Consider the following 21,279-nt stretch of genomic DNA (forward strand, 5'->3'; position numbering starts at 1 on the left):
GAATAATAAGTATTTAATGGGGTAAATACGACAAATATACTGTTCCATTTTACAGAATTGGAGGCATTATTACACTATAGTTTATAAATTAAATTTACTCGTCATATATGGAAGGTTTATAAATCGTTAGTGGTACGAAAAACCTATAAAAGGCGATTTTCTAAACAGGGAGTTAGGGGAATAACTTACAAAGCGTAAATACTTTTGAACCAGATACTATATTTTTCATCTTAAAACTAAGGACAAGAAAACTTTTGAAACGTACAGTTCATTGTAAACTCTTTTTATTTTATTGACTTTCTCTAAGACAGTTTGATAACTTGTTACAAGATGTTTTATATTTAATTTAGTATCCTTTTGAAGTCAAACTTTAATCAGCCCTTGGATCTAATATCAAAACTCTTTTTAGTCAACTCTAATTAATATTATATTCAGGATCAAAAAAATGTCACAATAGATACTTGAATAAGAAGTACTCGCCAGGTTGTAAAATAACCAAATGAGAAATACAATAAAGTAAAAGATAAGAAACTGTAGTGTAGCAACCTAGGCGTTTCTTTTGCTTGGATAGTTTATCTTTTGTTCGGAAATTCTTGCTGTTTATTCACCTTTTTACTATTATACTTTTTCATTTTTCTCATCTTCTTTATCTTCAAGTATTTCTTTAAATTTTAATTTCAAAATATAAATACTCAATTTTTCAACCTTTAAGCAGCTTATCTGTCCCTTTGTTTTAAATAAGCCAAGTGAGCCTTTATAAAAAAATGTTGATCTCTTTTTACGACCATTTGAGAAATATGGTCATTGTAGTCAAATTATCTTCATTGCGATTTCTTCTTTACTTGCGAATTTATTTGATTATTCAAATGTTTATTTGACTATATATGATAAGATCCAATGGGAACTTGTTAAGCTTTAAAAAATACTTACCCTTATTCAATGCCTATATAGGAAGCCAGGACTATTACAATTGAAGACAATGCATTTATTTTAACAAACACAATTTGAAAATATAGTAAAAATAAAATTTCAAGTCTTTATGTAGCTTAGTAAAATCCTAAACTTGCAGTATTTAATATAAACCATTTGATATAAGACAATGCTTTTTTTTTTTTAAAAAAAAAAAAAAAAAAAAAAAAAAAAATTGCAGAATTTCAGCCTGGATCACTAAAAATTCTATAGCACTGATTCTAAAAAAGTTTGAAGCGTTTGGGGTTGTTTCTCAATCTAACTCTTCACTTAAGACCAAATTTAGACAAATTTTTCAGTTTATAAAAAATGTCTTTCAATAATTTATCAATGCACAAAAAGAGAGTGAGGTATTTGCAAATAATCAAAATAAATTATAATAAAAAACAAGTTACTGCTAAAAAACTTAAGGGAAGAAGATTTATGCAATTTTTTATTGGACGTTAAGAGAAGAAAATGAAGACATTTAATCAAACTATGTGCTTATACAAGATATAGAAGTACTCAGAGATCTGAGTGATTTCTGCATTAATCATGGCTGAGCTTGATAAACAATGTAATTTTTTAAATGCTTGGCATTAGAAAAGAGTTCCAATGAATATGAAATAAGCAGTATTATACGTTTAGCATATATTACTTTTTATAGAAAGATTTAGCAATCTCATACGAACATCAATTATTTAATATGGTAAATACAGCAAAAAAGAACCGAAAAAGATGATTATATCTTCCAATCTTTAGCATTATTCACAAATAAAAAAAAATTATTTAGAGCAAAACATCTTAACAACGACATTGTATCAATAATCTTTAGAGTTATGCTTCAGCTTATACATAACATTAGCTTTTTGACAAATCAAAAAGAACATAGTAGTAAATTTGAATCGGTGAGAAATTGACGGTTAGATGAAAGTAATAGCTTAATTATGATACAAACAAGTAATAAATAGGACAGGGAAGCAATAATAAAAAATCAAGATTGAAAGCGAAGAGTACAAATATACTGCTGCTTCCATAAACATCAATTAATTTCATTGATGTATCTTAATACTTTGAGCCACTTGATTTTAAATGTATAATAAGGGCGATCGAATTTTAAATATATCAAAAGTAGATAAGAACAAATACAAAAGTTTGTAGATACTTGCATTTAATAGCTTTTTGAGATCGACAGTATCTTTTGCAAGTATATTTATCCTCAGTAAATCACACTTTTAAGCGTGCGTATTAAAGCTACCTGCTTTCACCTCACCATATATGAGGTTATGCTCTTTTCCTGTCTTCTGTAACTGAGAAATAGTAGCATGAAGTCTATATTTGTTTTCTTCGGAATCCTTGCTCGACAATCCTAGAAGTGCACTTCTTTCAGACCTTATATGGTAATTTCCCTTTCGTTTTATTCATATGATCTGGTCCGTGCAACCTTCTATTTTTCTTGTCTAACTTTCTATGCATAAAATGTGTTTGTTTTCAGTAAAAGAAAAGAAGGAAATAAAGCATGTTAATTATGTGTGAATATTTTTTTTTTAAAAAAAAAAATAAAAATAAAAAAGAGAGAAAGGAAAGAGAAGGAGTTTTACCTCGTAAGACCATTTGTTGTATAAATCTAAAAAAGGACAAAGTATATTATCAGCTGGTAAAATCAAGTCTATTTAAAATTATCTTGCAATAAGGAAAAAAAAAAAGATTTCTTTTCTTTTCATAAAATGTATTCTGGACAAGAATTTATTGATAATCAAGAACATTTATTTATAAATAATAATCCCAACGCAATGTACAGGAATAACTTTGGTCAATCATCATCATCTTATCATCCTTTGCATAATAGACATAATAGTGGGCAGAGTAGTATTAACAACTATGGGCCGATGTCAATTCATAATAACACATTTAGTACAGATCCATCGGCTACATGGTTCAGTACTAGCTTGGATTCAAATACATCTTCTTTTGGTGGAAGAGAACTGATTATAACGCCTTCCAATTCTACTGGTCATAATATTGATGATTATTCCAACTATAATGATGATGATGAATACAGTCAAAAAAAGTAATAATACCATAATACAAATAGAAAATAATAACATTTGATTTCCTAAAAAAAAAGTCATCAAGATATATTTGAAAAAAGAAGACGACGAAGAGAATCACATAATGCAGTTGAAAGAAGAAGAAGGGATAATATTAATGAAAGGATTCAAGGTAAAGCCTCTAATAATCTTGGGATTGATGCTAACATACAAAAGAGCTTTCTACTTTACTTCCAGACTATCTATTAGAATCTGTTCCAGCAAGTGCTAATGTCATGACTGTAGCCGCAGGACAATCAGGAACGAATGGAAAACCTATTAACAAAGGAACAATATTAAAGCTATCGGTTGATCACATTAAGGAATTAAAGAAGCAAGTTTCTAATTGTAAAAGCAAAATCAAGGAACTTGAGCATCTTATCGAGATTGCTAAACAGGATAATAATAATAAACATTTGTTTAATACACAATATTTGAACACAAGACAAGAATCTATGGGCTCAATACAATTTCAGCAACAATTTGGTAAACTTCATATCACTACCATCCCCACTAATAAATAATTTCTTTATTTAATAAACATATTCAAGTAACTAATTATTATTCTGTGTTTGTCAAACAAGGTGACCTCAGGTGCATTATGTGAAACCTCATTACGATGAAAAGCGCATAGTAAACTGTTTCAAACCACACATCAAACCTTTTTTTTTTTTTTTTTTTGTTCATTTGTGACATATCAACAGATTTGCGTGTGAGTATCAAATAGAAATACCGACTTGACGGAAAGGGACATGATTCGTTCAATAGGTTTTTAAGATGATTAAATCTATTGAGTTTACATATCTGATCAGCTAATGCATAAAGGGTTAAATAAATTATGTAAAAAAAAAAAAAGCCTTCATACTGTCTACTATAAATAAGCATATTGGCATTCTTTTATCAGTACTTACATCTGTTGAATAAATATATATTTTTTCTTATTAATCATATAAAACTTCAATTTCTAAAAATCAAAAGTCTCTAGCAGCATCATTGTCTTTATTACATGAAAAAAAAAAGTGCAAATATAGCTTAACGGTAAGACTTTTGGTAACGAGCACGAGCACCAGGACCGGCAAACTTCTTGGGTTCACAACGACGAGGATCGGCAACAAGAAGAGTACGGTCATATTGGACAAGGATTTCCTTGATTTCCTTTTTGGCAGCTTCATCAACATACTTTTGGTAGAAGGCAACAATGGCCTTGGCAAGAGCTTGACGGATAGCGTAAACTTGAGAGACGTGACCACCACCGTGGGTGCGGATACGGATGTCAACATTGGCAAAACGTTCTTCACCCAAGAGAAGGATGACTTCGTAGACCTTGAACTTTAAGATCTCGGGTTCAAGAAGTTCAAGAGGAGAACCGTTGATACGGATGAGACCACGTCCACGCTTACAGTGGGCAACAGCAGTGGCAGTTTTCTATTTTTTTTTAAAAAAAATGCATTAGGTTTTGAAGTTGAAAAGAGATTGCATGCATAAGAGAAAGAAAGAAGAGAAAGATTTTTTATGTCATTTGTAAGAAGCTGATTTATGCTATTCCTCTTTTCTGTGTGTTTCTCCCTATCTCTCTGCTTATTTAGACTGATTGACAATGACTCTTTCTCCATCTCCCTTTTTCTCATTCATTATTGAATAAAATATCAACATCTAATTTGGTTTTCTTTTTCTACTAGTCTGCATTTAATCTTGTTTTTCTGTCTCTCTCTCTGTCTCTCTCTGTCTCTCTGTCTCTCTCTGTCTCTCTGTCTCTCTCTGTCTCTCTGTCTCTCTCTGTCTCTCTCTGTCTCTCTCTGCCCTTTTCCAATTATCCACTTCTTTCCATATCTCGTCTTTCTTTCTTTCTCATTCTCTTTATGCTGCATTTCTACAATGTACCTTGCGACCGAAAGTTTGAACTGCTTCCATTATTAGCTATTAAAAAATTCATCGTCAATATAAATCTGTTAAATATTTTTGCTACTACTTATTAGTTAGTTACCTTTTAAGTTAAGAGAGAAGGGAAAAAAAATCAGGATGGATGCTTCTTTTTCATATTCTGCTTTGCTACAATCCTCTCTACCTTTCTTTTCAGCTTTTACTGTGCGGAAAAAAAGTTGAGTATTAGAGAACTTGTTCGGTCCGGACTTGAATCGAATCAATCAAAGTTTCATGATGTAAAAGGAGCGCTGTGACACAATGAAATCTATCAAGTGAGACATGTTCAGATCCTTGTACCTATTATGCTTTCAATGCTTTATTATAAAGCCAATCAAAGCTATAATGTTTTCCAAACAAATGACAATGTAGAACTTCTTAAATGAGAGAAATTTCATTGGTCAATTGAAAAAATATAATTGAATTGATGAGAATAAAGGCAGTAATTGGGAATGACCTTTTTGGTAACATATCTTATTGCGGCTTAAATATAATAATGACAATAGATGTTCATATGGAAGATCTCTCTCTCTCTCTTGAAGATTTCAATAATCCTGGGGAGCAAGTAGCCGAGATTCATACCAGCTTGGTGTCAATCATGCGCGGAACAATGAATGATGAAGCAGATAACGAGCAAAATACACCTAAAAAGAACGAAATAATAATGATAATAACCAAAATACAGGATTTTATTAAAAGCTTTGCAAGTAATATTACAACAAATGATAATTCCAAAAATCCAATATCTTACAGATCATACACTGACAAGCAAATTGTCGATTTTATCTCTGGTAATTAAGGTAGTTCCCGTAAATGATGCCACACCAAGAAAAGTATTACAATTTCTACTGTATATCCTTTTAAAAAGATGCGGGATGAAAACCAAGAAGTTTCTGAGAATAACAAAAGAAATTGCGCTAAAAAGGATGTGTTAAAAGTGAAGCGTCCATTGTTTATTGTGAAACTTGCTGACAATTTTGCACTCATGACTTCAGAACAGATGAAAGAAAATTTGATTGAAAAGTATCTAAACACCTCTATTCCCAAAACGCAATTTTATTGCCCCATGTTGTTTGATTGAAAGCTTTCATAAATATAGGTCTTTAAAGAGTAAACTCATGATATGTTCCTTTTTTTTCCAAGTAAACTATTTGTGCTATTAAAATGGCAAAGAAGCAATCGATTACTTTAAGCAAAGAATTGGCACTAACCGTACAAAAAGTATTGAAGGCATTCTTAAATTGAAAGGTTTAATGCGTAGTTGATACCTTACTGAAACTTCATTGTAAAAATAGAGAAAAAGATACGCAAAGATTGTAATCAGCATGGCCATGAAACTAAAGCATTCAATGTTTGTCCTTTTTATGATAAAGGTAGCAAGCTCATAGTTTTGATATAATATGACAAAGTTGTCGTTATACACAGATAGTAGAAAAAAGAAAATGTCAAGACAAAAAGTATGACTATGAAACAAAAGTAGCAGAGTCAAAAGGAAAGAAGAAGCAATTAGAATCCAAGAAGCAAGGTAAAAAAAAAAGAAATACACAATTGTAGCAAAAGTTGCAAAGAGGGACACAAGAATTCAAGATCTAAAGAATGCGAGTATCATAACAAGACCATGGATGAAGTGATGGTAGAAAAGCTGAGGAATGGCTTTGAACGATGTTCAAGAAAGGCTCACTTATCATCTGTTATAAGGTCACAATTTCAAGTCGCTTTCATTGAGGATGTTCCCAGGATACCTCTCTTTATTAGAAACTTACTATTTAGAGCACAATTGATTGTCAACTTTTCCTTGGTGAACATCTACATATGGTTGGGTAATTTTTCTTGCGTTATTTTTGTTGTCATGACAAGATTATATTCAAATGCCGCTGGGTAAAATTTTCATTTCTTTTACGAAATCCTTTTTTTTTTTTTTTTGTTTTTTTTTACTTCAATTATAATAATAAAATATGGCTTTAAAACGCATTAGCAAGGTAATTCATTTGTTTTATTGCTTTATTTATTTATTATATGTCTTCTTATTTTTTTTATCATTATTGCTTTATTATTCTCATTTCCATCTTATTTAAACATTTAAACTATTAATTTAAAAAGCTGCGTAATGTTCAGATGAAAGGATTCTAATTATTATTTTGTTTTTTCATTGTGAGCAGGAACTTAAAGATCTCGAACGCGACCCCCCTTCTTCCTGCTCTGCAGGTCCTATTGGAGATGACTTCTTCCACTGGCAAGCAACTATTATGGGTCCTGAAGATAGCCCTTACCAAGGTGGTGTCTTCTTTTTGGCTATTCATTTTCCTACCGATTATCCTTTCAAGCCCCCAAAGGTAGAGAATGGTTTACTTGTATCATGACTAATATTGCATTTAGATTAATTTTACCACCAAAATTTATCATCCCAATATCAATAGTAACGGCAGTATCTGTTTAGATATCTTGAAAGATCAGTGGTCTCCCGCGCTTACAATCTCAAAAGGTAAAGATAAAAAAAAATACATGCTTAAAAAGTCAATTGACAATACTTAAATAGTGCTTCTCTCTGTTTGTTCTCTTCTTACTGACCCTAATCCTGATGGTAATTCTATAATACCCTTTAATTTATTTATTGACTGATCCATTCTCTTTTAAGATCCACTTGTTCCTGAATTAGCTCATATTTATAAAACTGATCGAGCACGTTATGAAACTACAGCAAGAGACTGGACAAGAAAATATGCTAGTAAGATTTTGTTTTAATTATGTTGTAAACTGGCTGACTTTTCTCTCTCTTTTTCTTAGCATGAGAAATCCCTGTATGTGTGTGAAGATTGTATTTGCATTAAAAAGAGTTGGATGTTGTATTCGTAAAACCAATTAATAGAAACCACAACTGTAGCTTTTTTATGCGATTGTTATTATATATTGATGTACAGTCCGGCTGATAAATATCGTCGGGTTTCTTTTTTGAACATTTGTCGTTTTTAAAAAAATTAATTGTTGGCTTTTAAAGTATGTCTGTCTAACTAAAAATTCGATTATCAGTTACAAGGAAAAGGCATTGTCGCTTTAATAGTGGAAAGATACAGTGCTTTGTATTTAAAATTCAAGAGATTCTTTTTACAAGTCAAGAAAGCTTTAGTTCATTCAGAATTTTGTTTTATCATTCAGTTTTTTCTTGGCTCATTTGATATTTATAACATCCATTCCAACTTCATGAAAAACATGCAAAAAATATAAATATGTATTTAACGAATAATTATAAGTCACAGACAAGTAAACCTTCATCATAAATGCCTGAAACAATCAGTTTAGAATTCTTTGTGTCAAAGACAGCACCTGAAGAACTACTAAATAAGCTTCCATCATCTTGTAAGATTAGTTTAGTTTCTCCTGTAGAAACATCCCAAACTTCAATTCCAGAAGAGGCATAGGGAGCCATGGCAGGATCAACAGCAGCGATTCTCTTGTAAAATTCAGTAGGTTTTGGATGAAGTGCAATTATCAACATTTCTTTATCAGCGTGATAGTGGAGATTATCTGGAACACCAGACACCTTGATCTTGTTTAAATAATCAAGAGAGATATGAGGTACACCTTTTATATCTGTCTTTCTATTAATCTTGTACTGACGAACAACACCTGCGCTCGTTTCAGCAACAAATAAAACATCATCTGTGCCAGCAACACCATTGGCAAATAAGAGGCCATCAACTGCCTTCTCCACTTGTCCAGTACGGGCATTATAGAAACCTACATTGCTCCAAGGAAGGAAATAGGTTTCGATATGTTTCAAAAGTGGTATGTTAAAGTAATGGTCATTGGAGAAAAAGAAGGAAGGTGTCCCGTCGTCAGCTCTGAATTGTTCACTTTGTATGACATGTACATGGTTAGGGTTGTAGATTTTCTGATGACGAATCGTATGTTTATGAACAAGTTGCTTGGCATCGTTTACAGTAAAGACTTCGATGGAGGGTGGTTCGTTGTCTGGTAAATTGATGGTGAAAATCGACTTTTCTCCTGTTACAGGATGAACATCAAAACCAATACCAAGAGGATGATAGTTCTTCAAAGAGCCTGAACCAAGCTTTTCGATAATAGCAGGTTTCTGTATAAAAGTAGAATGTTATTTAGGACGTCTCTTTTTTTTTTATTATTATTATTATTGTACCTGATCATAAGCAACTCGCCAAATAGCACCATTCTCAATAGGTTCACCAGGTTTCAATCGATTGAATCCCATCACTTTATTACGATAAGCAAGCACGGGGTCACAGCTGACATAAGCAACACCAGGTTCATTTGATAAGGTGATATCTTCGCAATGATCCAATCCTGGAGGACCTTTTGATGATATTTTTTAGTTAGTTTTTGTCTATATTATCTATATTTTTTTTTTTTACCCAACAACTTTTGGCATGTTTCAATATTGTAACTTTTTATTTCTTTAAAAATACCCAAGATTTCAATGGAATTGTCTACATGTCATTGGTGTAAGTGGTGAACGTTTTATGTTTTTTGCTCTTACAAATAAAAGGAACAAGAAAAGCAATAGGAATAATAATTCCCCAATATTTCAAGTGAAACCAATAATCCTTGGGTGGAGGAGGCATTTTTAATATTAAACTTGAAAGAAGGCCTGTAAGTTTAAAAATATACATGTATTTTATGTTGCACAAAGTTTACGCGCAATTTTACAAAAAGAAAACAAAAAGGCTCAGCTTAAAATTGATGCATGTTTAAAGTAGAACTTAATAAGTTTAAAAGATGTTTGTATGAGTTGTCAATTTGCTGCTATTATAGGTTATTAATGGCTTATAATACTTGATACCAATTACTGCGAAAGAATTTTATAGATCGGCTGGCTTGGGAATTAGATAATAATTCCAAACTTGAATATTATCACGTAAGGGATCTTTATACTTTTTGTGACAAAGTTGTTATGGGTACAACTACCTTGACTATATCATATGGCTTTATAATTAAACATTAGAATATCTTTTTTCTTAAAATTGTGGGGATTGAAGACTTTTTTTTTTTTACTTATGAATTGAGTAATATTTATAGTATGAGTGGATTCTAGTTTTATCACAAGAGAACACTATATGCCCATATGCCTTCTCAATTTAGTGAAAACACCGTTTCTATGACTTATATTTCTTTCTTACATCTTGTCAGGAATGAGTCACTTTTCTACAAAATCAAATTATTGTAATGAAAAAAAATATTATTGTCACTTCTTAAGGTTTCCGCTTGCTATTTTATAAAGTATAAATTGCATTCAGAGTATGACTTGTCGAATTATTTCATGGATGGTTGTTTTAAATGTTACAGTTATCCATTCAAAATTAATCAACTTCACTTCTTATCTTTTATTACATCTTGATTTTATTACATTAAAATATGGAAATATAATGTTATGAACTTTTTGAATACAAAGATTATAACTTAATAAAAACTCTAAATAAATGTGGCAGAATAGTGGATAGGGAAGGATAGAAAGCTTTTATAACACCAGGCCTTTAACTTTCTTCATGTGCCTGACATCAACATCCTTCCAGAACATGACTGAAATTAAAGTAATCGAGTAGATACAGGTAGCAGTGATTAACATAAGCCTTTGTGTATCACTGTATGCTTGATTGATAGCATCCCTTTCGGCGCTTCCAACGGGATATGACGATTGAACAGTTATAGAGCCATAGATAGACTGCAGATCACCTAGAGCACTTGTAGGCAGGTACTTTGCTAGCTTTACAGGGAAAATGCCACTCCACATTGCTGCTGCAATTGTGGAGCCGACGGAGCTTCCGATGTTTACAATCATATTTTCCATAGATAGGACAGCTGGAACATATTGGTGAGACGAAACTGCCATGACAGTCATTTGCTCACAGATAACCAAAGTACCACCACCAAAAGCGATAAAAATCTGACACATGATGATGAAACCAATATTAACACCTGGTTGTCGGAAATGAATCATTAGGCCAACACCCAAAATTGTAACTGGCACGCCAAAGTACAGGGCTTGCCATTTTAGTCTTCCATTGTATCGGATGACAGTGCCCATAACAATGGCCCAAACTGTTGATCCAATGGTGTAAATATTTGTGATGTAGGTGGCCTGGCTAACACTCAAGTTGTAGACTACGATCAAGTAGGAATAGAAGTAACTGTCCCATAAATACCAAGCGAGATAAAGACTAGCCGCCATAGTATAAGTGAAAAAAACAGTCCGATCCATCATTAAGTTCCAAGGAATGAATGTTACTGGCGCACCCCATTTTTCATATAATCCAAAGGCAATAATAAGTAGGCCACCAAAGATGAGGAAGCAGATAATTAAAGGAGATTTCCATCCATCAGCTTGGAAGGAAAATAAACTGAATGATAATAAAAACAACGCAAGACCGGCACAGATCAAGAGCAGCCCAGCGACATCAAATTCTTTAGCATAATAAACAACTGATTGTGTCCATGTTCTGCCACTTTCAGTTTTTGGTATAAGACCAGCCTTACGAGCCTTTAAAAGGTTGTAATAGAATAATCCAAATAATGGAGAACATACTACTGGAATGACGATGGCCCAGATACCGAAACCCCATCTGAAACCGATTGTGTTCAGTATATGTTGAGATGCTGGTCCGTAGGCCCACACAGTCGCAATCCATGGTGATGATTCAAATGCAATCATAAATGCTCGGTTTTTTAGGGAGGTTGTGTCAGCAATAAAAATAGTCATTGTGAAACTGACTGCTGAAGAACCAACTTGGTAGAACACTTGGGCGGCGCAATAGGTTTGAACGTCATTGCACCCAGCCATCATGATGAGACCAATAGTCATTGAACAAACCATAAGTGCAAAGCCTTGAGGTCGACCCCACACGTTGATGAGCTTTGAATAAGGAAGAACTATAAGGCCCGAGATCATACTGGATATAATTGACGTTGTAGCCGTCAGAGAATGTTGTTGAAACGAACTTGTAACGAATGGAGTCAGCGTATTGATGATTCCCGAAGACAGTGCGGTGATAAAGCTAATGATCCAGATGCTAAAAATATACATTAGAAAGCTTTGAATATTTTAATATATACTTTGATGAACTTACAGAACATAGGCCAAGATCAGTTGGTTTTTAGTCCAAATTTGACTAGATGCCTGGACACCTTGGACACCATGTTGGAATTCAGGGCTGTCGTCCGTAATGTCATTTTCGCCACCTTTTTTGCAGACTTCTTCGGTGGAACTGGAAGCATCTTGAATTCTGCTTTCTTCTTCAATCGCTGGTGGCGGTGCCGGGAAGATCGAGGGTAGCTTGAACTTCATGATTAGACTAGCTTTGGACTTGATATATGTCACAAAGAAGATAGTGAAAAGAAGAATAAGAACAATATTTCACAAGGAGAATAAATATAATCTCATGGGAAATCAGATAAAAAATAGTTGCACAAACTACACCTAAATAACCCGAGCCATTTTTAAAAGGAGATACCGATCTGTTATCAGATCAAACCAGATCTGTTACAAGGTGGGGTGAGTATTGATCGAAGATGTTGTGTAACGTTTCTTTCTGTCCTTGATCTTGGTAACCAAATTGTTGTAGTGCGACTCTGAAATCCGCGCTCTTGGTTCAGTACGATTTTTGATTGTATAGTGGTATACTAAGCAACCATTTTCGCTATGAGTAGCACCTTCGTATGTTAAAAACGATCGCTTTTCCTTCTTTTTCGTTTAAAAGTTTCTATACTGGATTGCCACCCATTAACAAGAGATTTCAAAAGATGCCAAGGGTTGTCCAATGTACAATAAGGGTCACTATCTTGTACAAGGTACTACATATACTATAGGGTTATTAAATGGCCGCTTTCTTGAAAAAATTTACGTAAGCCTTTTTTTTTTGTGTCTATGTAGAATCAAATCGATTCGCATAGTTCCACCTAGCAAATTTGTATGTTATACATAAGAATCATGACAAATTCGTTCTATATCGCTGCATGTTGCAAATCCACTGGCAAGATGATGGAGCTTACTCTTTAATTCCCAAATCTTGTTGAGCTCGCTTTGACTCATAATAGCATAGCTCAATCTGTATGCAATGAACTTCCTCATGGGCTTATGAATACTTTTGTTATTATGTAAAAACTAAGAATTGCCAGTTATGAAATGATACGATAAGACATATAATAAATCGTGATATGTATTTTGAAAAAGTGATAACAGCACGTTCATGGGACAAGAAAGAATATAAAAAGTACTAAAAATATTCTATCGTCACGAAGAATTGATTTGGAAAGACTGTGCAAGCTTGTTCAGTGTCAAAAAAATAAACTAACTGTTGCTAATATCTAATTATGCGTCGCATCCAACAACTCGCTGTCGTTTACGCTTCCTTCGTCTTCAACGATGGTAACACTAAAATCACTGTCCACAGGCTTTAAACTTTTGTTGCTGCTGGTATCTAAATTGAGTTCATCTGGTTCTCCCACTACGTTTGACTTTAGAGGTCAAAGCTTTAAGATTCTTCTATTGAACACTGGCGCTCCTAGTATTCTTGGTGCTGCTAGTGCTTCTGATTATCCTACTAGAAGAAGAAAAGGAAGAAGAATAGAAAGATTTCCAACAATGAAATGAATTTCAGTCTCCCTCAATAAAAATGCTCAAGCCAAAAATGCCTTATTTAAAATTGCAATTACGGAACCTATATGGAAAAAGCAAGCACTTGAACTAGACTTCCTGGCACCTTTCAAAAATTCACAACTACAGTCTCTAGGGGATTTATACATGGTCTTAGCTTCTTCCTCCTAAAACCTTATGTTGACCAATTGATTAGTTCATCCTTAAAAGACAGTTCTTGGTAATACATACTAAATGATTTAGAAATATTGACCCGATTTCACTGAAGATATCTCGAATGATTATCCTAGAGTTAGCGAATCTTCTTGGATCAATTTTTAGTGCTCATCAATGCTCTAATAAACGCAGACTGCCCTCTGTGATTGTATCATAAAAAGCTTCCTTGTCGTTTTCGCCTTCACAAGCCTTTTCCTGAACGATTCATAGATAAGAGTGTTTTTTGTACGGAGAAACTGAAAATGACGGATGTTTATTTTGCTCTTGCTTATTAAGTATCATATTTGGGAAACGCTTGCTTCAGCATTCTCTGGTTTCAACTTCAAAATTATATTGTGTTCATTGCCAAATAGTACAAATGTGCTTCCTTGTTGGACAATCACTTTTTATACGTTTATTACCTGCAGCATTTTAAGTATATAGCATTTGCAGTGCAAATACTTATTTGACAGACTCGATTTTGACCAAGGGAAATAGCATCCAGAGTAACGATTTGGTGAGGGCGAATTGATGCAGAAGATCGGCCAAATAACACATAGTTTCAGCTGCATGTGGAAATACCGTTCCTATCTCTTATTTTTTACATGATTTAATTACAGTATTAAATTAAAAACGTCTGTTATGTTGCAACGCTATAAAGAAAAATCCAAGTAGCCTATTAAAGCTACGTCTATTCTTTTAAATAAAAGTAGAGATGAAAAAAAAAAAGTTAAGTTACTATTTATTCACGATAGGTTTCAACAGTATGAAAAAATAAAAAAGATGAATACAAAAGTTAAAATTACTCTTTAAAAAGGTGTAATACATGTTAAAATTTTTGCGCAGATCTAAATCAAATAAAACAACACCTGATCCATTTTAAGTAAAAGCCACAGAAAAGCTGTTCTTTCAGTACTGTTAAATAAAAACACTACTTTTTTTTATTGATATACAAGATTAAATAAAGATCTATAAATAAATTATCATGAATTACATATTAAGCTCTTCTGTTGTCACAGTGAATCCATGATTATGCTCATTATCGTAAAGTGATTGATCTTTATCCGTAAAAAGCTCTACCTTTTCCCAGTTCAAATACATTTTTTCTTCAATTGGCTCACCACTTTGAGCATTAACAAATAATGTTGAATTACTAATGATTTGAGGCAAAAGGTTTCCATATTGCGTCAAGTGACAAAACACATCAATCGTGTAACCTATCAGATAGGCACCAATGCCATAAACAATGGCGAGCAAGGCAGACCAGAGGATGGCCAAGATGGACCAAGTGGCTCTTGTATAAGGATACATCGATTTACCAGTGATAGGATATGTACTGAGATCAGAGCAGAGTGGATTAGTAAAGAGAGCATCTACCAGCTTGCTATCATTTTGGTAATTTTCACTTAGGATATCGGTTATCATGCCTGCGGTGCCGTAAAGTCCAACATTGCTTCTCATTGCTTCAGCCACAGCATCAGCAACTACTTTATTGTCTGCGCTTGAAGTGATAACACTAGTCTCACTACACTGTGGACTAGTATTTCCGGAAAAGCAGGTGTAATTGGTTGATTGTGCAGAAACATAAATGCCTGCTTTGTAAGTATACTCTGGAGGACTGGAAAGGATAATAATCGCCTCTTTTCCTTTCTCAGAAGAGTGTCGTAAAATATAAAGGTTAACAGCATTCGTCCCATTTGGACCAGTGTTGTTTAAAGTGATAGGTGAAAATGTTTGAAGGTGTTCAATTTGATTTCGGATATCAGTAACCTGTTCACCATCAATAAATAATGCAATTGCTGTGTAGTTCAGTGTGATCGAAGTCAAATTACTGCTACTAGAAGCAATAGAGGTAGGTGTGGCATGGGCTGTGTCTGTATTTAATGTTGATGATGGCATGTTAGTTAGACTGGTAGTCAGCTGACTCTCAGACAAAGAGGTTAGGTCATCGGAGTTGTTGCTGACTACTCCATGTTGTACATTGGATGAGGATACTACGGTAGCGTTGTTTATTTGAGTGTTGCCAACATCTGCAGAGTCACTTTTATCATCATCACAATCGTTTCTTTTGACAAAGGTGCTTTGATTAGGCGTTTGTATTGAGATGTTTGAAATAGAAGCAAGATCTGTAGAGATCAAGGAAATACCAAAACTAGAGAAAGTAGACTGATTGAAATTATTCAAGATAGAGGACGCATCAGCAAGTGTATTAGTGATCAACCCTTTTGAAAAAGCGGCTGATGCTAAACTATATTGATTTTGAGCCATATGCTGGCATTGAATAGCCTCCATTTGGTTATTATTGCTGTCCTGAAGATGATAAAAGACAGTAGTCGATGACTGAAATTCTGCTTGTAATAAATTTCCCAGTAATCCGGCAATAGGTAAAAGAGAGGCAATGATGAGATATCTAAAACCTGATCTATAACGTATGCCGCTATAAATGGCTTCCATTCCACCTGCAGCGTGAAATTGAATGACTGAATGAGGATAGATTCCTTCTGTAAATACTTTAATCAATGCTACCACCAAAGATCTTGCTGCTAAAATGATCGCTAATCCTTCAAAAAAAGACTTCAGTACAGTGGCTGGATAGGTGCGATATGGAGGAAGAAGCAAATCACCAGGAAGTGGGATCAACCACCATGCTTGACCAAGAAAAATAGCAATCACCGCCAATAGCCAACAGAGATGAAGTCTAGCATAAAAGTGAAAATCATATACTGGTTTGAATGAGTAATGCTCATCTTTGACAGATTTTTCTTTAATAGGGTCTGACATGGCAAAGAAAAAGTTTGATCTAGAAAGAAACAACAAATAAAAAAAAAGGAATTCTTTTTTTTTTGAATAGTTGAGGCGTATGCCTTGTTCCCTTTTTTATTATACTTCCGTTGAAAACTTTTTTTTAAAAAAATTTTAACCTAAAATGGATGAGTAGAAGCATTGTGTAGAAAGGAAACCCAGTTGGTTTGTATCACGATGAACGTATGAAGACTATGTTCTAAATGAAAAATGTAACCTTACTGCATCTTATTTTGAATTTTTTTTTGAGGGCTTGGTTTTCATTTTGCTATATTATTAGTCTTGTACAGATTCGATAAGACCATCATTTTTGACATATACGACATCAAGGCAATGGATTTTATTATTTATGTGCCGAGTGAATGGTATTTCAGCATACAAATGAAAGAAGATTGAGTAGCCATTAGCAATGGTTTTGATAACCAATGAAAGTCTGAGTATCATTTCTCTTTAAGTAGAGGCACCTTGGGGGAGTTTATTAATGTATTTTTTGTCACAAATTACCTTTTTAGCATAATTGCATTGGACAAATGTGTATAATAAATGACATGTATCGTTATATTTTAAAATGGTTACTATTAACAGTATTTCTTCAATCGTATTTAATTCTGTGATATGAATGAGGAAACCTTCAGTCTTGCTCTTACTGATGGTTTACTACAACATAAAATTGATCTTTTCATCCTTTTAAACTATTAAAGGAAAAGCAATAGTCAAATTTTCTGTATAGTATTGCACTCGAACTATAATGCTTTCAAACCATCATAGAATTCTTTAGCTTTGATACAATAGCCTAACTAATACTAATATTTATTGGGTAAGGCATTAAATCTAATGTACGGGCTAATGTTATTTTGGAAGTACGGATAAAAATGCGAATTATGCTGTCTATGTTTATTTTATAAATATTGCAAATATTTTCTTGTCCTTAGATACAAGACAGTAAAGCTTACATAACGCCTTGAAAATAATAATGAATAAGAAGACGACCTTATTGCTATACAACCTTCACTTTTCCTATTTTCAAAATTCTAATAAATCAGATTAAGTTCAGCCAAGTTTCCTTTTCTACTAAGTTAGATCCCGACAAGTTTTTTATGTGAATATAATGACTCATTTTCAACTCTGATTAAAGGCTTTTATAAATACCTTAGATATCTTGGCCTTATATTGTAATTATGAAAAATTGTCGTATTTATACATGACTTACGCCCTTTAGACTAGTCTTTAAAAAAACAACTGGCTCATTGCTTTTGATTGGCTACTCTTACTTGTGCATTTAAACACAGCAATCTGAAAAAAAGAAAACTTATTTTTTTTTTTTCCTTTCCCATCATAACACACTTCTTAATGGAATCTAATCGTAGTATTTCCAAGTTCTTGTCTACCAAGCTTTATCAGTACGAACTTCAAACAGCTTTGTATATGTTAGAGCCTTGGGAAAAAGCTTTATTTAGTAAGTTAAAATTTAGTCTCGGCTCATTTTGAAAACTTATACTTTTGAATAGATACTATTATGCTTAGTATTCTTTCTTTGTCCTTTATTACTATGTACCAATATACTCCTGTTTTCTTTAAATTCATTGCTTAAAATAATACATATATTTGCTCATTTGTAAAATCTACATACTAATATAAAATAAACTTGGTGGATGTAATTCGTAGTTGTGTAACATTATCTCTTTAACAAAAAAGTTGTATCTATGTGAGAGAAAGAGGGAAAGAAGAGAGCATAAAGTTGACATAAAGGAATTGCTAAAACTCTCTATGTATTTTAAAAGATTATTACTGAAAAAAAAAAAAAAGACATAATGTTAGGACTTGAACAATTACGGTAGAGCCTGAAATTAAACAATAGTTCAGAAAGTATTATAGTAAAATATTTGTTTAGATTTGAGTAGTTGCTTAAAGCTATTGTCAATATTTAAAAAAAAATTGAAACAGATTTAATTTTGAATTGTCCGGATCGGATATCAAAAAGATCTGAGCTAGCGTTATATTGTGTTGAGCAGCATACACCAAAGATTTGCTTGGAAGCATCCAAGGAATTCCCCCTCCCTTTTTTGCATTATATAAAAATGGTAAGTATATGTATCTAATCGCATCTATGCAAATAGTAGAAGAAGAAGAAAGGAATAAGATATTGGATGAGGAAAGGATAAAGGATGGTATATCAAAGAAGATCGACCGAGAGATCAAGATAATTCAGTTATGCGGAAAGTTAGTAGAACACATTGGAAAAACTCGATTACTTTGTAATTAATTCATGTAGAGACGTAAAGTCCATAAAAACAAAGAAGACTTTATATTCTGTATCCATCTCTTTCCTTTCTTCTTTCTACAAAAGCAGATGCGCAGAGGATTGTGCTTTTTTCGTGACACTGTTCTAACACGTAATAATTTAATTAGGCTGACGAGCAGACCGCTCCTAGAAAGAGAACCTTCCGTAAGTTTACCTACCGTGGTGTTGAACTTGACCAACTCTTGGACATGTCCTCTGAACAGGTAAAAGAAAAAAGTCAGAAGAGAGCGACATGTTTAACTAATGTACTACACAGTTCATGGAGCTCGTTCACTGCCGTGCTCGTAGAAGATTTCAACGTGGTCTTAAGCGTAAGCCTATGGGTCTCATCAAGAAGCTCCGCGCTGCCAAGAAGGCTGCTACACCCGGTGAAAGACCTGATGTTGTCAAAACCCATCTTCGTGATATGATCATCGTTCCTGAAATGATCGGTTCTGTTGTTGGTATTTACAATGGTAAGACCTTCAACCAAGTTGAAATTAAGCCCGAAATGACTGGTCACTACCTTGGTGAATTCTCCATTACCTACAAGCCTGTCAAGCACGGTCGTCCCGGTATTGGTGCCACTCACTCCTCCAAGTTTGTTCCCCTCAAATAAAAAAATTGCGCAGCTTGCGTTTCATCTTTTTTTTTTCTCATATTAAAAAAGAGGAAGAACAAAAACCAGTTCATTTTTTCTATGTTAATTGTGAATTAATTGAATGTGCTGAAAGGATGCATAATGAGCACTGCATTTAAAAGTTGATTTAACTAGAAAAAAAACCCATTGATTTATAATTTAATATTTGCAAAATTTATTGGCTCTCATCCATATGTCCATTCATTTTTGGTGATTGTTCAAACACTGTTTCCAAATGTCTCAAAGCTGCTTGCTGCACTTCGCCTAATTCAGTTTCATCACTTGGGTTAGCAAAGAATTCTTGATCGCTTTCTTGTTGATCATCCATAAACTCTTTATCAGGATGAAGCGCTGTGCAATCGGCAATGGCCATATAGATCCCTTCCACTATATTGCTCATACTTTAATTTTTTTTTTTTACGCGTTTCCTTTTTACCTGCTCCACTGTCACGAGGGATCAAACGAAGTTCTGTAACAATTTCTTGTCGTTCCTCTTCATCTTGTGGTAATTGCTGATTTGGAAAAAAGATGCCAGAATCCAATTGACAATAAATGTTGGGCTGGCCTTCTTGTCTTGAGGCAGCATGAATAATGATGTCTGGATATTCTACAGCAATACCAGATCCTGAGCTTTCAGAATAAAAATAAAGCTGGCTGTTGGATAAATATTAATAAACAGTTTAAATGATCTACATTATCTTTATTTACTCTTCACAAACATAAATGTCACCAAAAATGGGACCTTCATGGCCTGCTAATGGAGGAGAGACAAGTAGTGCAGTGTCTTTTTGAACATGACGTGGTTTGAGGGTTGAAAGATCGGGTGCTTGAGAAAGTAATGTTACAGTCATTATTCAAGAAAAAGAAAGAGAGAACCCAAAGAACTCCGAAGGTTTTTGGACTTTGTTATTTCCACTTTCTAGACACCCAAACTCCCTTTTATGGAAATTATGCAAATTTAACTGAAGCAGTGAAATTCATTTCAAACATAAACATTTCAAGTCTTTTACTTGTTATTAACGATATAAGCCATTCGATAAAAGATATAACGATTAGTTTATAATATTCAAATAACATATACTTGATATTCTTCTTTGTTTTTTTTTTTTTTTTACTTACTCTGGGCATGGTTCCTCTTTCAGTAAGTATTCTAAATCAAGTTATGACAAAAAATAAAATAAAAGATGCAGTAAGAATTTTTTAAGTTGTCCCTTTTTTTATTTTGAAGAATCGACTTGTTCTCTCAGGTGCTTGGTAGTATCTCTCAGCTCGTTTTGAAAATTATGAAACAAAGATATGAGAGAGCTGCCAGCATCGACTATGGTGACGAGTCCGAAAAGGATCTGGAGCATTGTCGTTCTCAAAATGAATCTTAGAATATAGCGTGCCCGAGGCCTTCTGTAAATGCTTAGAGATGTCATGCCACTTGCAATAGCAGATATCCATGTGGTGAATAGTATATACAACTTGGATGTTTATTATTAAAAAAAGCCACTATCCATCTTAGCCATGCTGCAATTATCACCCTTTTCCATAATAACTGAAGAATTATGAGTTTAATTTTGTAAAGAAAACAAATAAATATTAAATATAAAGTCGATGAGTCCCTTGGACTTCTTTATTAACAGAAAACAGAAAGAAAGAGTCTCTTAATATAAGCGAAGGTTTGGTATACATATCCTTTCTGAGAAATAAGTGAAGCTATGGAAGAAAATGATGTTTTATTATCATGTATCTACTATACTTTCTAATAACAAGGTGAAATGACGATAATTTCTTTTTT

At 33.4% G+C, this 21,279-nt stretch overlaps 11 protein-coding genes across 11 annotated transcripts; 6 read left to right on the forward strand and 5 right to left on the reverse strand.

Annotated features, from left to right (window-relative positions):
* Window positions 1–2,675: 2,675 nt before the first annotated feature.
* RO3G_16753 (uncharacterized protein) lies at window positions 2,676–3,562 on the forward strand (the record flags this gene model as incomplete). The annotated part of the gene is made up of 3 exons (XM_067671337.1): window positions 2,676–3,019; window positions 3,077–3,171; window positions 3,249–3,562. 3 exons carry the CDS (start codon window positions 2,676–2,678, stop codon window positions 3,560–3,562), a joined length of 753 nt encoding a protein of 250 aa, XP_067527438.1.
* Window positions 3,563–4,070: 508 nt separating this feature from the next.
* RO3G_16754 (40S ribosomal protein uS9) lies at window positions 4,071–4,670 on the reverse strand (the record flags this gene model as incomplete). Its single annotated transcript, XM_067671338.1, has 2 exons — window positions 4,071–4,463; window positions 4,635–4,670. 2 exons carry the CDS (start codon window positions 4,668–4,670, stop codon window positions 4,071–4,073), a joined length of 429 nt encoding a protein of 142 aa, XP_067527439.1.
* Window positions 4,671–5,454: 784 nt separating this feature from the next.
* RO3G_16755 (uncharacterized protein) lies at window positions 5,455–6,840 on the forward strand (the record flags this gene model as incomplete). Its single annotated transcript, XM_067671339.1, has 6 exons — window positions 5,455–5,665; window positions 5,712–5,791; window positions 5,827–5,981; window positions 6,058–6,068; window positions 6,391–6,483; window positions 6,554–6,840. The coding sequence occupies 6 exons, from the start codon at window positions 5,455–5,457 to the stop codon at window positions 6,838–6,840; spliced, it is 837 nt and encodes a 278-aa protein (XP_067527440.1).
* A 364-nt stretch (window positions 6,841–7,204) lies between these two features.
* RO3G_16756 (ubiquitin-conjugating enzyme E2 4) lies at window positions 7,205–7,577 on the forward strand (the record flags this gene model as incomplete). Its single annotated transcript, XM_067671340.1, has 3 exons — window positions 7,205–7,291; window positions 7,335–7,440; window positions 7,495–7,577. The coding sequence occupies 3 exons, from the start codon at window positions 7,205–7,207 to the stop codon at window positions 7,575–7,577; spliced, it is 276 nt and encodes a 91-aa protein (XP_067527441.1).
* A 622-nt stretch (window positions 7,578–8,199) lies between these two features.
* RO3G_16757 (uncharacterized protein) lies at window positions 8,200–9,553 on the reverse strand (the record flags this gene model as incomplete). Its single annotated transcript, XM_067671341.1, has 4 exons — window positions 8,200–9,048; window positions 9,112–9,284; window positions 9,344–9,418; window positions 9,469–9,553. 4 exons carry the CDS (start codon window positions 9,551–9,553, stop codon window positions 8,200–8,202), a joined length of 1,182 nt encoding a protein of 393 aa, XP_067527442.1.
* Window positions 9,554–10,446: 893 nt separating this feature from the next.
* Window positions 10,447–12,270, reverse strand: RO3G_16758 (uncharacterized protein; the record flags this gene model as incomplete). Its single annotated transcript, XM_067671342.1, has 2 exons — window positions 10,447–11,995; window positions 12,053–12,270. 2 exons carry the CDS (start codon window positions 12,268–12,270, stop codon window positions 10,447–10,449), a joined length of 1,767 nt encoding a protein of 588 aa, XP_067527443.1.
* A 472-nt stretch (window positions 12,271–12,742) lies between these two features.
* On the forward strand, window positions 12,743–13,575 carry RO3G_16759 (uncharacterized protein; the record flags this gene model as incomplete). The annotated part of the gene is made up of 2 exons (XM_067671343.1): window positions 12,743–12,773; window positions 13,376–13,575. The coding sequence occupies 2 exons, from the start codon at window positions 12,743–12,745 to the stop codon at window positions 13,573–13,575; spliced, it is 231 nt and encodes a 76-aa protein (XP_067527444.1).
* Window positions 13,576–14,763: 1,188 nt separating this feature from the next.
* RO3G_16760 (uncharacterized protein) lies at window positions 14,764–16,554 on the reverse strand (the record flags this gene model as incomplete). The annotated part of the gene is made up of 1 exon (XM_067671344.1): window positions 14,764–16,554. The coding sequence occupies one exon, from the start codon at window positions 16,552–16,554 to the stop codon at window positions 14,764–14,766; it is 1,791 nt and encodes a 596-aa protein (XP_067527445.1).
* Window positions 16,555–17,925: 1,371 nt separating this feature from the next.
* On the forward strand, window positions 17,926–18,166 carry RO3G_16761 (uncharacterized protein; the record flags this gene model as incomplete). Its single annotated transcript, XM_067671345.1, has 2 exons — window positions 17,926–18,031; window positions 18,084–18,166. 2 exons carry the CDS (start codon window positions 17,926–17,928, stop codon window positions 18,164–18,166), a joined length of 189 nt encoding a protein of 62 aa, XP_067527446.1.
* A 487-nt stretch (window positions 18,167–18,653) lies between these two features.
* RO3G_16762 (40S ribosomal protein uS19) lies at window positions 18,654–19,475 on the forward strand (the record flags this gene model as incomplete). Its single annotated transcript, XM_067671346.1, has 3 exons — window positions 18,654–18,656; window positions 18,985–19,080; window positions 19,134–19,475. The coding sequence occupies 3 exons, from the start codon at window positions 18,654–18,656 to the stop codon at window positions 19,473–19,475; spliced, it is 441 nt and encodes a 146-aa protein (XP_067527447.1).
* Window positions 19,476–19,671: 196 nt separating this feature from the next.
* RO3G_16763 (uncharacterized protein) lies at window positions 19,672–20,347 on the reverse strand (the record flags this gene model as incomplete). Its single annotated transcript, XM_067671347.1, has 3 exons — window positions 19,672–19,883; window positions 19,933–20,150; window positions 20,205–20,347. The coding sequence occupies 3 exons, from the start codon at window positions 20,345–20,347 to the stop codon at window positions 19,672–19,674; spliced, it is 573 nt and encodes a 190-aa protein (XP_067527448.1).
* Window positions 20,348–21,279: the final 932 nt, after the last annotated feature.

This window comes from Rhizopus delemar, genomic scaffold (genome assembly GCF_000149305.1).
Source record: "Rhizopus delemar RA 99-880 supercont3.22 genomic scaffold, whole genome shotgun sequence".
Lineage (NCBI taxonomy): Eukaryota > Fungi > Mucoromycota > Mucoromycetes > Mucorales > Rhizopodaceae > Rhizopus > Rhizopus delemar.